General features: G+C 32.2%; 1 protein-coding gene and 1 long non-coding RNA gene across 3 annotated transcripts; both read left to right on the forward strand.

Annotated features, from left to right (window-relative positions):
• Positions 1 to 2,305: 2,305 nt before the first annotated feature.
• LOC100789059 (NF-X1-type zinc finger protein NFXL1) lies at positions 2,306 to 6,682 on the forward strand. 2 transcript variants are annotated; one of them, XM_014777912.3, is made up of 2 exons: positions 2,306 to 2,411; positions 2,717 to 6,682. In XM_014777912.3, the coding sequence occupies exon 2, from the start codon at positions 2,728 to 2,730 to the stop codon at positions 6,409 to 6,411; it is 3,684 nt and encodes a 1,227-aa protein (XP_014633398.1). In that variant the 5' UTR covers positions 2,306 to 2,411; positions 2,717 to 2,727; the 3' UTR covers positions 6,412 to 6,682. The 2 variants fall into 2 exon arrangements, with proteins under 2 accessions (XP_014633398.1, XP_006583471.1); XM_006583408.4 differs by having other exon boundaries at positions 2,311 to 2,411; positions 2,713 to 6,682.
• A 9,847-nt stretch (positions 6,683 to 16,529) lies between these two features.
• LOC106799342 (uncharacterized) lies at positions 16,530 to 17,202 on the forward strand. Its single transcript, XR_001389026.2, has 2 exons — positions 16,530 to 16,665; positions 17,168 to 17,202. It is a non-coding gene; the product is annotated as an uncharacterized lncRNA (long non-coding RNA).
• Positions 17,203 to 17,485: the final 283 nt, after the last annotated feature.

The raw sequence follows: 17,485 nt of genomic DNA on the forward strand, positions 1-17,485 counted from the left end.
ACCATGAATTCTATAAAAATTTGGGGCTTCATACCCTGGACTCTTGCTACTAATAACATCAATCATAGGTTGATAATATGCTGAGTTAACTGCATTAAATGGCATTGAAGCATTTATCATCCATTTTTTAATGGCTTTGTCACACTTTTCTACAATTAACTTTGTAAGACACTCTTCAAGCTAGGTTAAGCTCCAGGAATTGTTCTAGGCATGAAATATTTATCTACACGAGGAATGTTCTTCCTCTTTTGAGACTTGGAAGAAACTGGTGGTTTTGGAGTTCCTCTTAATTCCTCAACTATTCTCACAAGATCTTCATCCATTTCAAATGTAGTACTTTCCTTAGATTGTTCGTGCACTTTTCTTTTCTTGTTTTTTTTTTTAATTGTTCAAGTAGTTGCTTCATTTGATGTTGAACATTAGTAGGAACCTTCTTACAATGAGTGAATGACTACAAGAATAGATACAATGAACTACACTAAGTAAATTTAATAATCTCAAATTCTCAACAACATTAACTCAAATAGCAGTTACTAATTACTACTTACTACAATCTATAACTATACAAGAATAGATAATAATGGCATTATAAATAAGCATAAGTGCATTGCATATTTACATTAATGAATTTACACACATTTGCAACTAAAAAATGTCAAATATCAATTGAATTATAATTTATAAATAAGCATAACAAAACATGAGTTTTCCCCCAAAACAAGAACACCAATTCATAAACTGATAAAAGCATACGCAAAAAATAAAGTTAGAGCTAGGTGAAGGAGAAGTGGAGAACTCACCACCACAAATAAGAGCCAAGTGTGGCGGTGAGTTGTAGAGTCCAAACCCAGGTGCGCGGCGTCATGGTGAGTTCGTGTGATGATTTGCTGACCTAAGTGGCAAGTATGCAACGGCCGACGAATTGCATACCAGGTGTGGTGGCGAGCTACAATGACGAGTTCAAGCGTGAAGAATGAAGATGAAGAGAAGGGGTCTCTAGCTGGTTCGAGTAAGACTGAGATTTTTAGGGATAGTGCCAAACACTCAGTCTCAAACGCACTATTTTGTTCTTTTTTTGGGTTGATAATGAGACTTCAAAATGACATCGTAGAGGTGATCCAATTTTTTTTTTTTGTACACAACCCAGTTCGGGTTTGTAAAATCGGGCGGGTGATTGGTTCCCTCAAAACCGATTAGTCATCCTCGGCCACATGCATGAACGAAGCAATAGCGAAATAAGCTCGGTTGGACCGATTTGCGATTTTCATAACATTGTTTGTAAATATTAAAGTCAAAATCATAACTCATTCCTATTTAATTTATTATTGTTTTATTGAATACATTTATTATTTTTTAGAAAATATATTTATTAATTAGATGTCTTTCCTTCTTATTAAATATGTATTTAATAAATCCCTTTATTTATATTATATTTTGTAAATATGGAAGTCAAAATCATAACTCATTCCTATTATATTATATTATATTATATTGAATACATTTTTTATTACTTTAGAAACTATATTTATTTATTAGATGCCTATCCTTCTTATTTAATTTCGATAATAAATTCCTATATTTATGGTTACTTGACTTTTCTATATTTTGTATATATTAAATAGAAAATCAAAACTCATTCCTATTTAATTTATTATTATTGTTGAATACATTTATATTTCAAAATTTAACCTCTTCTCTTATCATATTATAAACAACAAGTTTAATTTATGCACATTAATATACTAAATTTACACTATATATCGGTCAATAAAAAATAATCAATCATCGTTAATATAATTTATATTTTTATGAATTTATCATATATAATAATTTATAATTATCTGATAATATAAATTTTTTTCCATGTCAGTATATTTACTCAAACAATTATAAGGAGACTAGCTAGATAAACGTTACACGGTCAGACAGTCAAAGTATATAAAGATATATTAAAGATTTTAGGAAAAAAAATCGGTGCATTAATTTTTTTTTTTGAAACGTATGAAAATTAATTTCCAAACGGGACTATGGGAAAAAACAAATAAATTCATCTAGATGAAGTCCACTATCAAAAAAGAGTTTAAAAGAAGAAGAAAAAAAAAAGACCAATCGGAAAATTTACAATGCATTTTCCCCGAAAGCAGAAACAAGTACATTCCTCACTTGGGCTTTTCTTCCTGGGCCTACAATTTCTTCGTCTCAACAAAAATAAAACACTTTTTTTTTAAAAAAATATTGTGTCGCCTTCAACCAACTCCAAAAAATACTCGCAACAAAAGTATAAAAAGGAGAGGCTGGCGTGGAACAAAACAAATCTCGAATAACAAAATACAAAATTCAGACACAATAGTCACAACAGCAACAAGCGCATCATCGAAGTGTCTTTTCTCCCTTCTTTCCCTCACTTTCAGGTATTCCATTCCTCCTCCTCTCTGCATGTTTCTTACCATTTCCCAAATGAAATTAAATAAAACAAAACATCGTTGAGGCGGTGCTTGCATTTCAGCTCTTAGTTTTTGAAAATGAAACTGAAAACTGTCTATAATTCTTGGTTTTGATTTTATGTTTCTCTCTATTTTTTTAGGGTTTAATTATGTGGTATAGATATTTCAGTTTGAGAAGGATTGAGGGCTAGGTGAATGTCGTTGTTGTGTGTGTTTGAATTGAGGTTGTTTTGTTATAATTTTAGTTTCAATTTTTTGGTTGTGGTAGGAAGATTACAGAGATATGAGTTCTCAAATTCGGAGAGAAAGAAGGGAATGGTCCAGGGTTCCACCACAAGGTGCTACTCGTCAAGAATGGGTCCCCAGAGGGGCTGCTGCTGCTGCTGCGTCCACCAATGTCGCTCAGCCATCAAATTTGCATTCAAACAACAATGCTGATGCTGGTTCTTCCAATCTAGGGGTGGCTGTTGCTGCTCCGTCCGTGAGTCGCAGTAGAAGCAACAATCATGGGAATGATGTTGGTTCTTCCAATCAAGGGGTGGCTGTTGCTGCTCTGCCGGTCAGTCGGGGTAGAAGCAACAATCATGGGAATGATGCCGGGTTTTCCAATCAAGGGGTGGCTGTTGCTGCTCTGCCGGTGAGTCACGGTAGAAGCAACAATCATGGAAATGATGCCGGGCCTTCCAATCAAGGGGTGGCTGTTGCTTCTCCGCCGGTGAGTCACGGTAGAAGCAACAATCCTGGGAATGGTGCTGGTTCTTCCAATCAAGGTTTGGCAGTTGCTGCTCCGCCGGTGAATCGTGGTAGAAGCAAAAATCATGGGAAAGATTCTGTCTCTTCCAATCAAGGGGTGGCTGTTGCTGCACTGGGGAGTCGTGGTAGAAGCAACAATCATGGGAGTCATTGGATGGAAATGGAAAAGGATAAGGGGAGCAGGAGTGGGAGTCAGGTGGAGAAGGGATTGAGAGTGGGAGTCAGAGACTCTAGTTTGCCTCAATTGGTGCAAGAGATTCAGGAGAAGCTCATGAAAGGTACCGTGGAGTGCATGATTTGCTATGAGATGGTCCAGAGGTCTGTGCCGGTTTGGTCTTGCTCCAGCTGTTACTCTATCTTTCACCTGAACTGCATCAAGAAGTGGGCTAGGGCACCAATCTCAAGTGATTTGTCCTTGTCCGTGGAGAAGAATCACGAGCTTAATTGGCGGTGTCCTGGTTGTCAGTCTGTGAAATTTACCTCTTCAAAGGAGATTAGATATGTTTGCTTTTGTGGAAAGAGGATAGACCCTCCATCTGATTTGTATCTGACACCACATTCATGTGGAGAACCATGTGGGAAGCCTCTTCAGAGGGAGGTGTTGGTTCCTGGAGGGAATAGGGATGATCTTTGCCCTCATGCTTGTGTCTTGCAATGCCATCCAGGACCATGCCCTCCCTGTAAAGCATTTGCTCCTCCGCGGTTGTGCCCTTGTGGGAAGAAAAATATTACCACCCGATGCTCTGATCGGCAGTCTGTTCTTACCTGTGGGCAGTGCTGTGGTAAACTTCTTGAATGTGGGCGCCATCGCTGTGAACGCATTTGTCATGTGGGTTCATGTGATCCTTGTAAGGTTCCAAGCAGTGCAACTTGCTTTTGCAGTAAAAATATGGAGGTTGTTCTTTGTGGGGACATGACTGTGAAGGGTGAAATTGAAGCAAAAGGTGGGGTTTTTTCTTGTAGTTCCTATTGTCTAAAGATACTTGGTTGTGGTAATCATGTCTGTAGTGAGATTTGTCATCCAGGAAGCTGTGTGGAATGTGAATTGTTACCTAGCCGGGTTAAGACATGCTGTTGTGGGAAAACAAGGTTGGAGAATGAACGCCAGAGTTGTTTGGATCCGATACCTACCTGCTCGAAAGTATGTGGCAAGCTGCTTCATTGTGGCATGCATAGTTGTAAAGAGGCATGCCATGTTGGGGAGTGTCCACCTTGTTTGGTTGAAGTTTCACAGAAGTGCTGTTGTGGCTCAACTTCCCGAACTGTGGAGTGCTATAAGACTATGATGGAGAATGAGAAATTTATGTGTGAAAAGTCTTGTGGGATAAAAAAGAATTGTGGAAGGCATCGATGTAGTGAAAGGTGTTGTCCATTTTCTAATTCAAATCATTATAATACCTTTAGTGGGGATTGGGTTCCTCACTTTTGTTCCATGCCATGTGGAAAGAAGCTAAGGTGTGGCCAGCATGTGTGTGAATGTCTGTGTCACAGTGGTCATTGTCCACCTTGTTTCCAAACAATCTTTAATGAATTGGCTTGTGCTTGTGGTAGGACTTCAATACCTCCTCCTCTACCATGTGGTACACCGCCTCCCTCATGTCAGCTTCCATGCTCAGTTCCTCAGCCATGTGGTCATTCAGTCTCACACAGTTGCCATTTTGGAGACTGTCCTCCTTGTTCAGTGCCTGTTGCAAAAGAATGTATTGGCGGGCATGTAGTTCTTAGAAACATACCTTGTGGTTCGAAGGATATTAGATGCAATCATCCCTGTGGGAAGACCAGGCAGTGTGGTTTACATGCATGTGGCAGAACATGTCACCCTCCACCTTGTGATAATCTATCTGGTGTTGTGCAAGGTTTCAAAGCACCATGTGGCCAAACATGTGGTGCTCCAAGAAGAAGCTGCAGGCACACATGTATGGCTCCTTGTCACCCTTCATCTCCATGCCCAGATATAAGGTGTGAATTCCCTGTTACAATCACTTGCTCTTGTGGCCGTATAACGGCAAATGTTCCTTGTGATGTTGGTGGTAGCAGTAGCAATTATAATGCTGATGCCATACATGAAGCTTCCATTATTCAAACATTGCCTGTACCTCTTCAACCAGTTGATGCAAATGGCAAGAAAGTTCCCCTAGGACAAAGAAAGCTGATATGTGATGATGAATGTTCTAAGCTGGAACGCAAAAGGGTTCTCGCGGATGCTTTTGACATTACTGCTCCAAATCTGGACTCTCTCCATTTTGGTGATAACTCTCTTTCTTCTGAATTGCTTTTAGATTTTTTCAGGCGTGAGCCAAAATGGGTTTTAGCTGTTGAGGAGAGATGCAAAATTTTAGTACTTGGCAAGACTAGAGGAACAGGAACTACACATGGTTTAAAAGTCCACATCTTTTGTCCCATGCTGAAGGAAAAAAGAGATGCAGTGAGGTTGATTGCTGATAGATGGAAGCTTGCAATCACTGCTGCCGGCTGGGAGCCAAAGCGATTTATTGTAATTTCTGTTACCCCAAAATCAAAGGCCCCGGCTCGTGTGATAGGGGTTAAGGGTACTACAACTTTAAATGTGCCTCTTCCTCCTGTATTTGATCCGTTGGTTGACATGGACCTGCGACTTGTTGTCTCATTTCCAGACTTACCAAGGGATACTGAAATTAATTCCTTGGTTTTGAGGTTTGGTGGCGAGTGTGAGCTTGTTTGGTTGAACGACAAGAATGCTTTGGCTGTTTTTCATGATCCTGCTCGAGCTGCAACTGCGATGAGGAGGTTGGATTATGCAACAGTTTATCAGGGAGCTGTTTTGGTTGCCCCGAATGCTGGGGCATTGGTGGCATCTTCAGCTACCAATGCCTGGGGAGGAGCTGGGGCAATGAAAGGAGGAGGAGCGCTGCCAGCATTGAAAGGTAACTCATGGAAAAAGGCTGTGGCTCAAGACTCTGGTTGGGAAGATTCTTGGGGTGGTGAAGAGTGGATTGCTGGTTCTGTGAATATCCAGCCATCTGTTTGGAAAAAGGAAGCACCTCTGGCTGCTTCTTTGAATCGTTGGAATGTCTTGGAGCAGGAATCGAGTTCAAGTTTGTCGTCTACAACTGTTAGAGCTGAAGTTTCTGGGAAGAAAACTGAAAATGCTGGTGAAGAAGGTGGCTCAAAGGAAGAGGAAAAGTTGGATGCAGCTTCTGAAGTAGTTGATGATTGGGAGAAGGCTTATGAATGAGGGCAAAAAATAGGCCTCCTTCTGTTAAAAAAAAATCCGTATTGTTAGAAATTTTATCTTGTTGAAAAGTAGACATGAATGGTTAGGTCTCCTTGCCTTGTTTTATGAATTTTGGCAAGGTGAAGGTCATTTCGTTTCCTTATAGGTATATGTTTTAAACTCAAAAGTTATTAGAACAGTTGTACCCAGATTGAGCAACGGGTATCTACAGAAAAAATTGCATTTTGTAAATGCGCTGCAATGTTTAATCAAGTCCTTAAATCTTTGGATTGATTATCTGTTTGAAAATAAATCTAGTTTTGATTTCTCTTGATGGAAGAAAGTCATCATCACAGTTTCTGAAAGACTTCAACTGCCACAGCTTTTAGTCTAGAAGTATTCTAAGAACAATTTAGGATTATTTTTAATATTCAAAAATGCTTTTAGACGTTTTCTGATAGCATAATTTAGGCCTTTCGTTAATTATTAGCAAGTAGTATCAAGTAAATTTTTTACATCCGTGCAGACCAAAAATGGAGTATGTTTAGGAAGTGTACTTGAGAGTGATTCAATCATGATATTTTACCAATATTGGTTAAGAAAAATTATGATTTCGTGTCAGTTAAAACTTTTAATCAAAGATCTTCATTCCAAAAGCGGAAAGCAATGGACAAACTACAAAGTTATGGATACTGCTAACATCATAAATACTTCCTTTATCTTTTATTGAACTAAAAAAATACCCTATTTGTGAGACAAAAGACTATAAATTCGTATAGTTCCAGCTTTGAGTCATCTGTTGCATGTTAACAGGATGATAATGGAAGCACTAGAGGCCAATGCGATGCGAGCAAGAATGTTTCTGATTTCTGAAAAGAAATTGCTTTAGCTAAATATATGCAGTAGCAGTAGTAATTAACTTATATATGCTTAAAAGTTCTTTTATATACTCATAAAATTCATCTTTAAGATTCATTTAAAGAGGTCGAGAATTATCATTCAGGTAAATAAACTTACGGATCCGGATTATCATTCAACTAATTGAGAAGAAAAAGAAAATATTGGGTTCCAGTATATATATAAGCGATGAGGATTTTCGTCTCTCCAAGTTTTTAAAACTTATTCATTACATGTTTGATGATGTATAGTATTGTAGATGGTATTCTGGTAGGGAAATTCCAACCACAACTGTGTCCTCAATCTATACATAAACAAGTGATGATATTTATAGAGGAAGAAAACATATAATTAAGCAGCATTAGAATTGATCCTATTATGTTAAAATCGTAGAGTTTAGCCTTGGCATTTCAAGGACTTGCATCAACATCTGGCCTATGCTTAGGACAGCATGCTTGAGGAGGAGGAGGAGGGGAAGGAAATTTGTACCTGCCAATATTTCAGTAAGTTCTTTGTCAGGCTTAAAGTCAAACTATAGTCACCACCTTTTAAACTGTTTCAGCTAATTAATTAGTCGTTACACAATTATGACATATTTACCTGGCTGCAATGGAGGGATGGAAAAGCATAAGCAGCAAGCAGAACAAGCGCAGAAGAAAATATAAAAACCCCATGGATGTCTAGGATTAGAGAAAAGTACTCGCAGATCAAGGTTGTGACTTGTGATAGACGATGAAGCTTATCTTCTATGTTAGATATATATAGAGCCATGCTTGAAGTATTATATTAAGTGCAATATATTTCATTATATACAATCTAATATACGAGTGACTAATAAAAATGAATTTAAAATATATAAGTTATGTAAGTTTTTTAAAAAAGTTATATAATTTTTAAAAATATTTACATCATATTAATTTTTTATTAATAGTATATAATTTTATAACCTAAATTTTATCATGTCACTCAAATATAAAAATGACCCTTTTACTGCATATCGTATGCCCTCGCACACATTGGCTTGTAGTCAATGGTGGCTTATTCTTTCAACTAGCACTCACAAACTCTTAATTAATTGCCTATAGGGATTAGAATAAAAAGAAAAATTCTAAGAGAAAAAAGAGGAGCTGTTAAAATGGCTGCCTTCCAATTGGGAGTGAGGCTTGAGGGCAAGTTGGCTATGGCATGCAAAGTCTTTCTATTAGATTAGAAGATCTAATTTGTTTAGCCACGAAGTGCGTGTTGTTAATATTATGTCTAGTCATTGATGGGTCTTTGCTATATAAAGTGTGTGTGTGTGTATATATATATACACTTTATATAGTATCATTGCTGGATCCGGGAAGAAAGTGTGTCCATATCAAATGACCCAATTTACAATTTAATAGTTTCTGTTTCCAGCAAGTCCATAAATGATGATATTTTCTCGTTTCAGCAAAAGTGTTTCCACGAGACCTTGGAGTGGATCTTATTATGAACCCTAAAAAGGTATTGCATGCAGGTTCATCTCTCCAAAATTGGTGAAAATCGGTTAAGCTGCCTAATGTTTAAGTTGAAAAGGAATGAAAACTTGAAACGAGTTTATAAATAATTTATCTAAATTTAAATGTATCTTATAGCTAGTATCATTAAACCATGCTATATACTAGCTACTTCGCAGGGGCATAGGCATATCTGCATTCTAAATATCAAAATACATTCAATAAGAATTTTTCTAACACTTTTTTTACAAGTTATTAACAATTCCAACATACTTTGTTTAATTTATTTCACTTTTTTTTTAATTTCTAAAAGTGCTAAAACAGTAAGGTACCCTAAATACTACCGGGCATATATAGTACCAATGATATATTGGAGCTGTCAACTAATCTCACTTGCAACTTCGTACTCAACTAGTCTCTAAGTGATCTTTATAAGGAAGATTTCTCACCAATGAAACAAGTAGCTTTAGGGAGATTCAAACACACTCATAATAAAAATGAGAGTTTGGACCGGATTTTTAACTACATGTGTTATTTCACTGAGTTGTTTTATTTCTAGATCTCATATTATATATATTATATATATAGAGTGATCAAAAGTGCCCCAGATTAGGCCAGGCCCCTAGCAAACAACTACTAAAAAAACATTGAGCAAAAACAAAGGTGAACATGAGGCATGCGCAAGTAGCTAAGCAATATGCAGGACAAGAAAATGGAACAGGATTAATTAATTGCTTGGCTTTAACCATGGAGATATTGGTCTGTCGTCTATGAGCCTTCAACGATCTTTTATTCAAAAATAATATCATATATGTTAGCAAGAATTAAGACATTTCATCTCAGTAATTGTCAAAACAATGTATGTAAAAGAAGCAAAACATCTCTAGCTCGTACAAAAGAATCCATGACTTGAGTCTTGAGTAGCCTACTTTCATCACCTTTGTTTTCTCTAATGATGTGGCTCTGGACTTTTTTACCAATTGGATGTAACGCTTTTTTTCACATGGGATAATTTTTAATTTATTTTTTAAAAGAAGGTAAGTTGTGTTATCACTTTAATTTTTTTAACCGAAATCATAAGTAATTTTACAATTTCAATATAATTTTTTATACGACTTCAAAGTTGTTAATTTTTTTTTCTTTTACAATTTTAAAATATTTTTTTATGGATTATGACTTTAAAATTGTAATTCTTTTTTTTTCACACTATTTTTTTGTTTATATTTTATTTTTTTGTTTTGAATTTTTTAAAAATTATAAACAATTTTATTTATTTAATTATTAAATAAATATTTTTAATTTTACTTGTTATTAGTTTTATTTAATATGTTGTATATTTTTATGATTTTATTTAATATGTTATATATTTTTTAATTTTATTTTATTTAAAATATATTATATTTTTTTAATATAGTTTGTATATTTAAGATTTAGATAATTTGATAATTGTTGATGTTGAAGGACATAATCATGCTAACTGTCCATAAAAACAAATAGATGATTAATATAGTTTCTATTTTTTTGTTTCTCCTTAATTTTTATTATTCATTTTATATTAATGTATTATGTTGTTTTTAATTTAACAACTATTTTTATTACTAAATTATTACATGTTTTTAATAGCACAAAATAAATAATTCAGCATCATAAATTATAACTTAATATTAGTAACAATTTTTTCATATTTAGTTCAAATTTTAGTTTTTAAAATTTAAATATTTAAAATAAAACAAATATTCAAAAAATATATTAAATGTCATTAAGTTATTTTTATATTTCATTTAAAAAAAAATCAATAACATTATTAAAATATTATCTAAATTTTAAATATACAAAATATATTAAATAAAACAATATTAAAAAAATATAGTATATTTTAAATAAAAAAACATTAAAAAAAATATATAACATATTAAATAAAACCATAAAAATATACAACATATTAAATAAAACTAATAACAAGTAAAATTAAAATTATTTATTTAATAATTAAATAAATAAAATTATTTAAAATTTTAAAAAATTGAAAACAAAATAGAATGTAAACAAAAAAATAGCGTGAAAAAGAAAGAACTACGACTTTGAAGTTGTAGTCCAAAAAACAGAAATCTTACGGCTTTGAAGTTGTAAAAGCAAAAAAAAAAAAAAAAAACTTATAACTTTAAAGTTATAAAAAAAAAATTACACTAAAATTTAAAATTATTTATTATTTTGATTAAAAAAATTAAAGTCATAATAGATATTATGATTTCTTTTTACTGAGAGGGTTGGTGTTATGATTTATCTCTTTTTAAAAAATAATTTAAAAATCATCGCATTTAAAAAAAATAAAAAAAAAATAAAAATTACACCCAATTATTAAAAAAGCCGTAATTCTGCCATACATTTTTATTTGGACACGCTAGCCAGATTATTCACTTTTAAAAGCCTTTTGAACCGATTTTTATCACTTTAAGCTTAACCTTTACGAAGAAGCCCCATTCAAAATCATTTGACGACAATCTTTTACTTTCTGGTTTTATATTTAATAATTTGTTTTATTATTTACGCAAATTGTCCATCAAACAAGAGATTATTTTCGTATTTAATTAAAATAAACTGATTACATCATTTTACCCTGTATTCAATCATTGAATATATGAAAATTTTATTACCTTTCATAGTATGGTTTATTTAAAAGTCATTTCGAAGATTTTTTTTTCTAATTAATTGATAATATAAAAAAATTTATACTGTCCTTATATTAAACTCATTCTAAAAGCCAAACACAATATCACTTGTCACTGTTGGAAGACACTGTTTGTGGTTACCTCTTTGACGGCTGGTGGGATCTATCATCTATGAATAGTGGAATACCCAACCTGAGCAGGTGGGCTATAACAACAGTTACTAGCATCAAGATGCTCTTTTTTAGAATTTTTTGAATAGGTCTGAGATATTGTTATCTTATAAGTATTTTGAGCGTGTTGGGTATAGAAAATGAAAATAAATATGAAAATAAAAAAATATTTAAATTAAAGTAAAATATAAAAAGTGTGAAATTTATTTGAAACCTACACTGTTTTTTTTCCTCCTTTTTTCCTTTATCAAACACACGATGATTATATTTTCTTTAAAGAATTTATATATCCAGAATTTTTTACTTTTAGATGAGATTATTTATAGTTAGAACTTTAAGTATTTTAACAAGAGGGCGAGCCCTGGTGGACTAATTATGATGTTAAATATTCTGTTTGGAGCCTAATCATACTTAAAAAGCTATTTAATTAACTCTTCCTAATAATTTTGATTACATATGTTAAATCATTTAAATACTTAATTACAGTTTGCAGACATAACCAAAAATTAGATGAAGATTGAGACTACCAACGGAATAATAATAGTGCTGATCAAGAACAGCAAATTAAGTATAGCATCCATATAGGATTTCAATTTGAAACTGCAAATGGGCATAGCTCCATTGGTGCATTTGATGTACTGATATTCTGAACCAACTCTGCCTGCTCATATATATGGTCCTGCTCGAGGACTCAGGAGCAGTGTCCGTACGCATATTCTAACATATATCTCGATAATTTTGGTGTACAATGAAAGGAGGAAAAGGATAAAAGAAGTTATATTGTTTTTATATAATGATATTATTATTGAAAAAAAAGACTACAACTCTTTTGTTTGGTTTCATAAAAACAAAAAATATATATATGTAAGTAAATATATAACTTTATTTAACACTATTATTTATCTGATAAAGAATTAATTTACTAAAAAGATTGGCATATGAATAAAGTATAGCTTCTCAATACTGCTTGGGAGGTTGAAAAGGTGCCGGGAGGGAAAAGAAATCAATTGTAAGAATTTCCCTTATGTTGTTCACTGATTGACTATTGGTTCTTGTTATTATATGTTGGGATTTATTGTGCAACCATATAAGTTGAAGTGGTTCTATGACTTGGAATTTTCAAAGAAGAGCAAATCAATCAAAATGGATTTATAAACACATAATATGCGTGTTTGGATTCCCACTTCAATGAGAAAAACCACATCAATTCTTCTTAAAAATATGAGGCACATATAATTCAGGATGAGGAGTTTCCATGGAATATATATTTGATTACACTTACACATCACATGCATATAACTGCAATGCACACATGCAGATAAATGAGAAGTTGAGAACTATATGAGGAACATCTGCAGAATCAGAACAATGGGTTTTTCATAGAATTGAACCTCATGCAATCATTAATACACTTTCACATGCATATACAAAATGATATAAATCGAGAGGTTCTACGTAGTGACATATTGGAAAATTATATTGCTATTAATTAACCCAAAATAAAAATATTTGTTAGAAAAATAAGAATTTAAAGCATCCAGTAATATAAATCTTTTATGTATACTTTTTTTACAATAACGTATCCAACAACAATGGATGAAAACAATATCAAGCACAGAAGAAACCATGACATGAGTATCCTCTTCTTTAACTTTGTCAATCTCATTTTTCGCCCCTTTTATGTGAACTTTTTTGCAGTATAACTTTCTAGGGTTATTCACTAGTCTCAGATATTGGTTATTGTTCAATAGAGAAGAATATCTATCCCCAACGAACCAAATGTTTATTGACTATTGGTCCCTGTTATCCGCCAGAGGTTGCAACTATCAGGTAGAAGAACAAATCAATTCAAACAGGCCAACATATGCCCTTAGTAGAAAAGTACAACAATACCCTTCAATAGAGTAGTACAACACTACTAAGTATATATTGTAGTGTATATGTTCTAGTAATCCAAAAACATATAGATGTACTTTGCTTCGTGTCATGTTTATATATATTTTACTATTCACTATTTGCATTATTAGTAACTACTTTGGCTTATATGCCTTATTTGATGAGTTCTTCTTGACCGATTCTCATGATCACCGATTCTAAAAACAGTCTTTTATATATATATATATATATATATATATATATATATATAATTGATTGGTAAAATGTACATAAATGAATTATCACTTGAAAAAAAATGGTACGCATGAGAATAATTTTTTTTATCTAAATTAAAGATTAAGCTGTTAAGTAAAGACACAAAAATAATTTCTTTTCTTTGAATTTAAAACATCGATATGCACATAAACTCAAAAACCCACTTCATATAGACTATGATGCGTAGTATATCTTAGATGTGGCAAAGAACGGACAAAATGCAAATATTAAAGAGCAACCCCAATATGTTTGCACCAGTTGTATATGGCAGCAAAACCTTCATATTTCCTGATAGAATAAATGTTAAATTTAAATTCCCCTTAAAAAAAATACTCTATACAATAAGTAGCAGCAGGAGCAATTACCTACCTCAATACAAAACTCTTATGCAAGTAGGTAGACAGCATGATTGCTGAATGGCATGTGATGCAGCCAAACTCTTGGATAAGACATGTAAAGGCCCTGAGACAAAATAGCAGTGATCTTTTGGCAATTGAGTTATCAATACTTTGTACTCTTCTACATAATAAATTATTAAAAAAATGTTAACACTTGTCTTCAAGATACTGGATAATAAGGAATAAAAGTAAAAAAAAAATATATGAAAAATTGTAACAACTACAGTTTTATAATGATTTTTAATACATATCACTCTGTAATTTCTATTGAACTTTTTTTATTATTAATTCAATAACCAAGACCTTTAAAGCATTATGCGTAATTTAACCTAGATATTATATTCTTTGCTTCATATTTCGTTTTTGGTTGCATTCAGGTAATGGAAAAGACACAAGCAAGTATTAAGATAAATGTGACCATATCTACGTACAGTAACATAATTAATCTCACGTTTTTTGGTATTTTTTAAGGGCTACTAAATGACAATTTTAAAAGTTACCTTATAAATTTAAGGTAGCTAGGTTTTGTTCCTTATGGTATTAATCATTTAAATTTTGATTTCCTACTTCTTTTTGGGTAAAAAAAAAAAAAACTCTATAATCTTACACCATTAGTTAAGATTTTGGTCCCGTAAAGACCCTATATCTTAATGATTTAAATCATAGGTGCCTTTCATCCATAAAAATATTAAATATTAATTATTTACTTTCAGTGACTAAAAGCTACAAAAATTAAATATAAATATATGAAAAATAAAGGATTAATATTCAATGTTGAAGACTAAAGACTAACTAAATAAAAATAAAGGAATTAAAACTAGAACAATAAGGGAGCAAACCTCAAATTAATATAAAAATTCAAAGACTGAAATTTACTTTATACCAACTTTTTTTGAATTATAACTTGGTGAGTTCCGCATAAATAATTGCTAATTTGAAGAATACCACTTTCAATTAAAACTACTCCTTTTCTTAATGTGTCACTTTTCGCATAAATTTCGTTTAGTTAACTAAGTAGACGAACACCGCTCTTAATTGAAATTATTTATACGCTTCATTAATGTAATATGTAATTTATATTAAATATATGAATAATGTTTAATATACAGAGGCTGGGTACATATCAGCTCACTTCGGGTATAAATAGCATAATCAAAACAGTGCAAATACAGGCAAAAGAACTAAACTTTTATTTTAAGAGATAAGACATAAATTAAAAATATAGAATTAATATGTTAGTTTATATTAAAATTATTTTAAATTTTTAGTAAGACTTTCATTGGTCTTTTTTATATTATAATATATATATATATATATATATATATATATATATATATATATATATATATATATATATATATATTGTCTTAACTACATTGAGTATAGAATCGAAACATATTTAATTTGGACTGTTAATCTAATATTTTATTACAATATCCTTCTAAATTCGTTTGCTAGCAATTAGATGTGGTAAGAGTACTAGTTAATAAATAAATAAATAAAACTGAAAATCATGATAAAGATATATATATATATATATATATAATATTTCACTTGACATTCCTTAACTAATGTGGTGGTAATTAGGAATACTTGTTTAACACTATCTTATTCTATAAAAACATCAAATAAAAAATAATATATTTAACATATTTAAAAATATAAAGAGCATGTAATCCTTTCTTTATTTTGTGAGTTGGAAAATCGACAAAAAGATGGTACAAAGTCTATAAAAAGAAATAGAGTTATTCGATTATTGTTTATGGTCATTGCCATGCATGCATCAATCAAATCAAGCACTGTGCACACACTGTTCTGCAGTTGTGACTCCAATGGTACAGATAATTGAATGATTGATGCACCGATTTGATGAATCCTTTGTAGAACACAAAGGCACACATACACCTAGTAGTAAATTGTAGTATGTACAATCAGGGATGACAACAATGAAGTTTCCATAGATTTTGGTGGAATGATTACACTTCATATATATATATATATATATATATATATATATATATATATAATTGAATGTGCAGATTCATTTTTAATTAATGTTGAGAAATCCCTTCAGCTAATAAGGATATGGAGTCATGGAGCTAGGACAATGTCTTGTATATATATTCCTCTCAATTCCTCCAACATTGGAGCCCTCTATTGGTACCAATCCACATGCATACATGAAGAAGGGAAGGGGGACCCCGGGAGGGGAAGAGAAAAGAGATCAACAAGAAAGTTACTTTTACACGCCACACAAAAAAAAATGAAACACACATTTAATTTGCATGCTTGACTCAAATATATATATATATATATATATATATATATATATATATATATATATATCACAATTGTCGCGGTGATTTTGGATATCAAGCTATTGATTAGCATTGACTCGCAATTTAAGATCACCACCGATCTTTTATTTTTCCGAAGAAAAGGGAGAAAGCTCGAAAAAACCCTATTTTTGAGAGATCAAAGGTCCGGGGGTTGGTTACGCAAAGGGAAGGTACTAGCACCCTAAACGTCTATAGTACTCTATAGGAACCTCTTGCTTATTTTATCTTTATGCTAAATTAATTATTTGTTTTGAAATAAATGCTCAAGTGTGAAAAGATTAAAGAGATAGGTTCGAGGGAAAGGAAAAGAAATGTTTTTGTTATTTTTATTGGAAAGACAAAGTCTTTTGCCTACATACCCGAATGGGATCAAAATCATGTAGTTCGGGGTAGAAAGTCAAGTGATTGGTTTTGATTGATTTTAAAGTTCGAAAAAAAGAAGAGTTTAGGCAAGATAAGAGGCCGAAAAGGCATAGAAGAAATAAAAGAAGTGAGTTCGATTGATTTTAAATTGAAAAAAAAGCTAGATTGATTAAAGGTTGATTAAAGATTTGATTAAGAAAGAAAGGATAAAGATTGACCCTTTTTTTGAAATTTCGATTATGGAAAGTTTTTTTTGGTTTTTTTGTTTGACTCTCTTTTTTTTTTTTTTTTTTTTTTTTTTTTTTTTAGTTATACGGAGATAAGTCTAAACGCGCCGGATCCCTTAAAATGACGTTGGATCAAGTGAGGGCCCTTTTCCTCGGATACTGTTCAAATCACGTGATCGTCCTCGGCGGAAAACATAAAATAAACGTGAGTGTCGGTGCAGATTCTCATTTTTATTTTTATTTACATTGGACCTAGATACATTCTAATTGACAATAATAAATAAAAATTTCAAATGCATTAAAATAAATATGCTAGAAGAAATAATAAAATGCGTGAAATACAAAGCTCCACTGATCTTACAAAGTTTGGAAAATGATAAATATAAATCGAAGGTTCATT

Source organism: Glycine max, chromosome 7, assembly GCF_000004515.6.
Source record: "Glycine max cultivar Williams 82 chromosome 7, Glycine_max_v4.0, whole genome shotgun sequence".
NCBI classification, from domain to species: domain Eukaryota; kingdom Viridiplantae; phylum Streptophyta; class Magnoliopsida; order Fabales; family Fabaceae; genus Glycine; species Glycine max.

Excerpts from the sequence above, each read along its gene's own strand:
- LOC100789059 (XM_014777912.3), top strand. The coding sequence starts at position 2,728 with ATGAGTTCTCAAATTCGGAGAGAAAGAAGGGAATGGTCCAGGGTTCCA.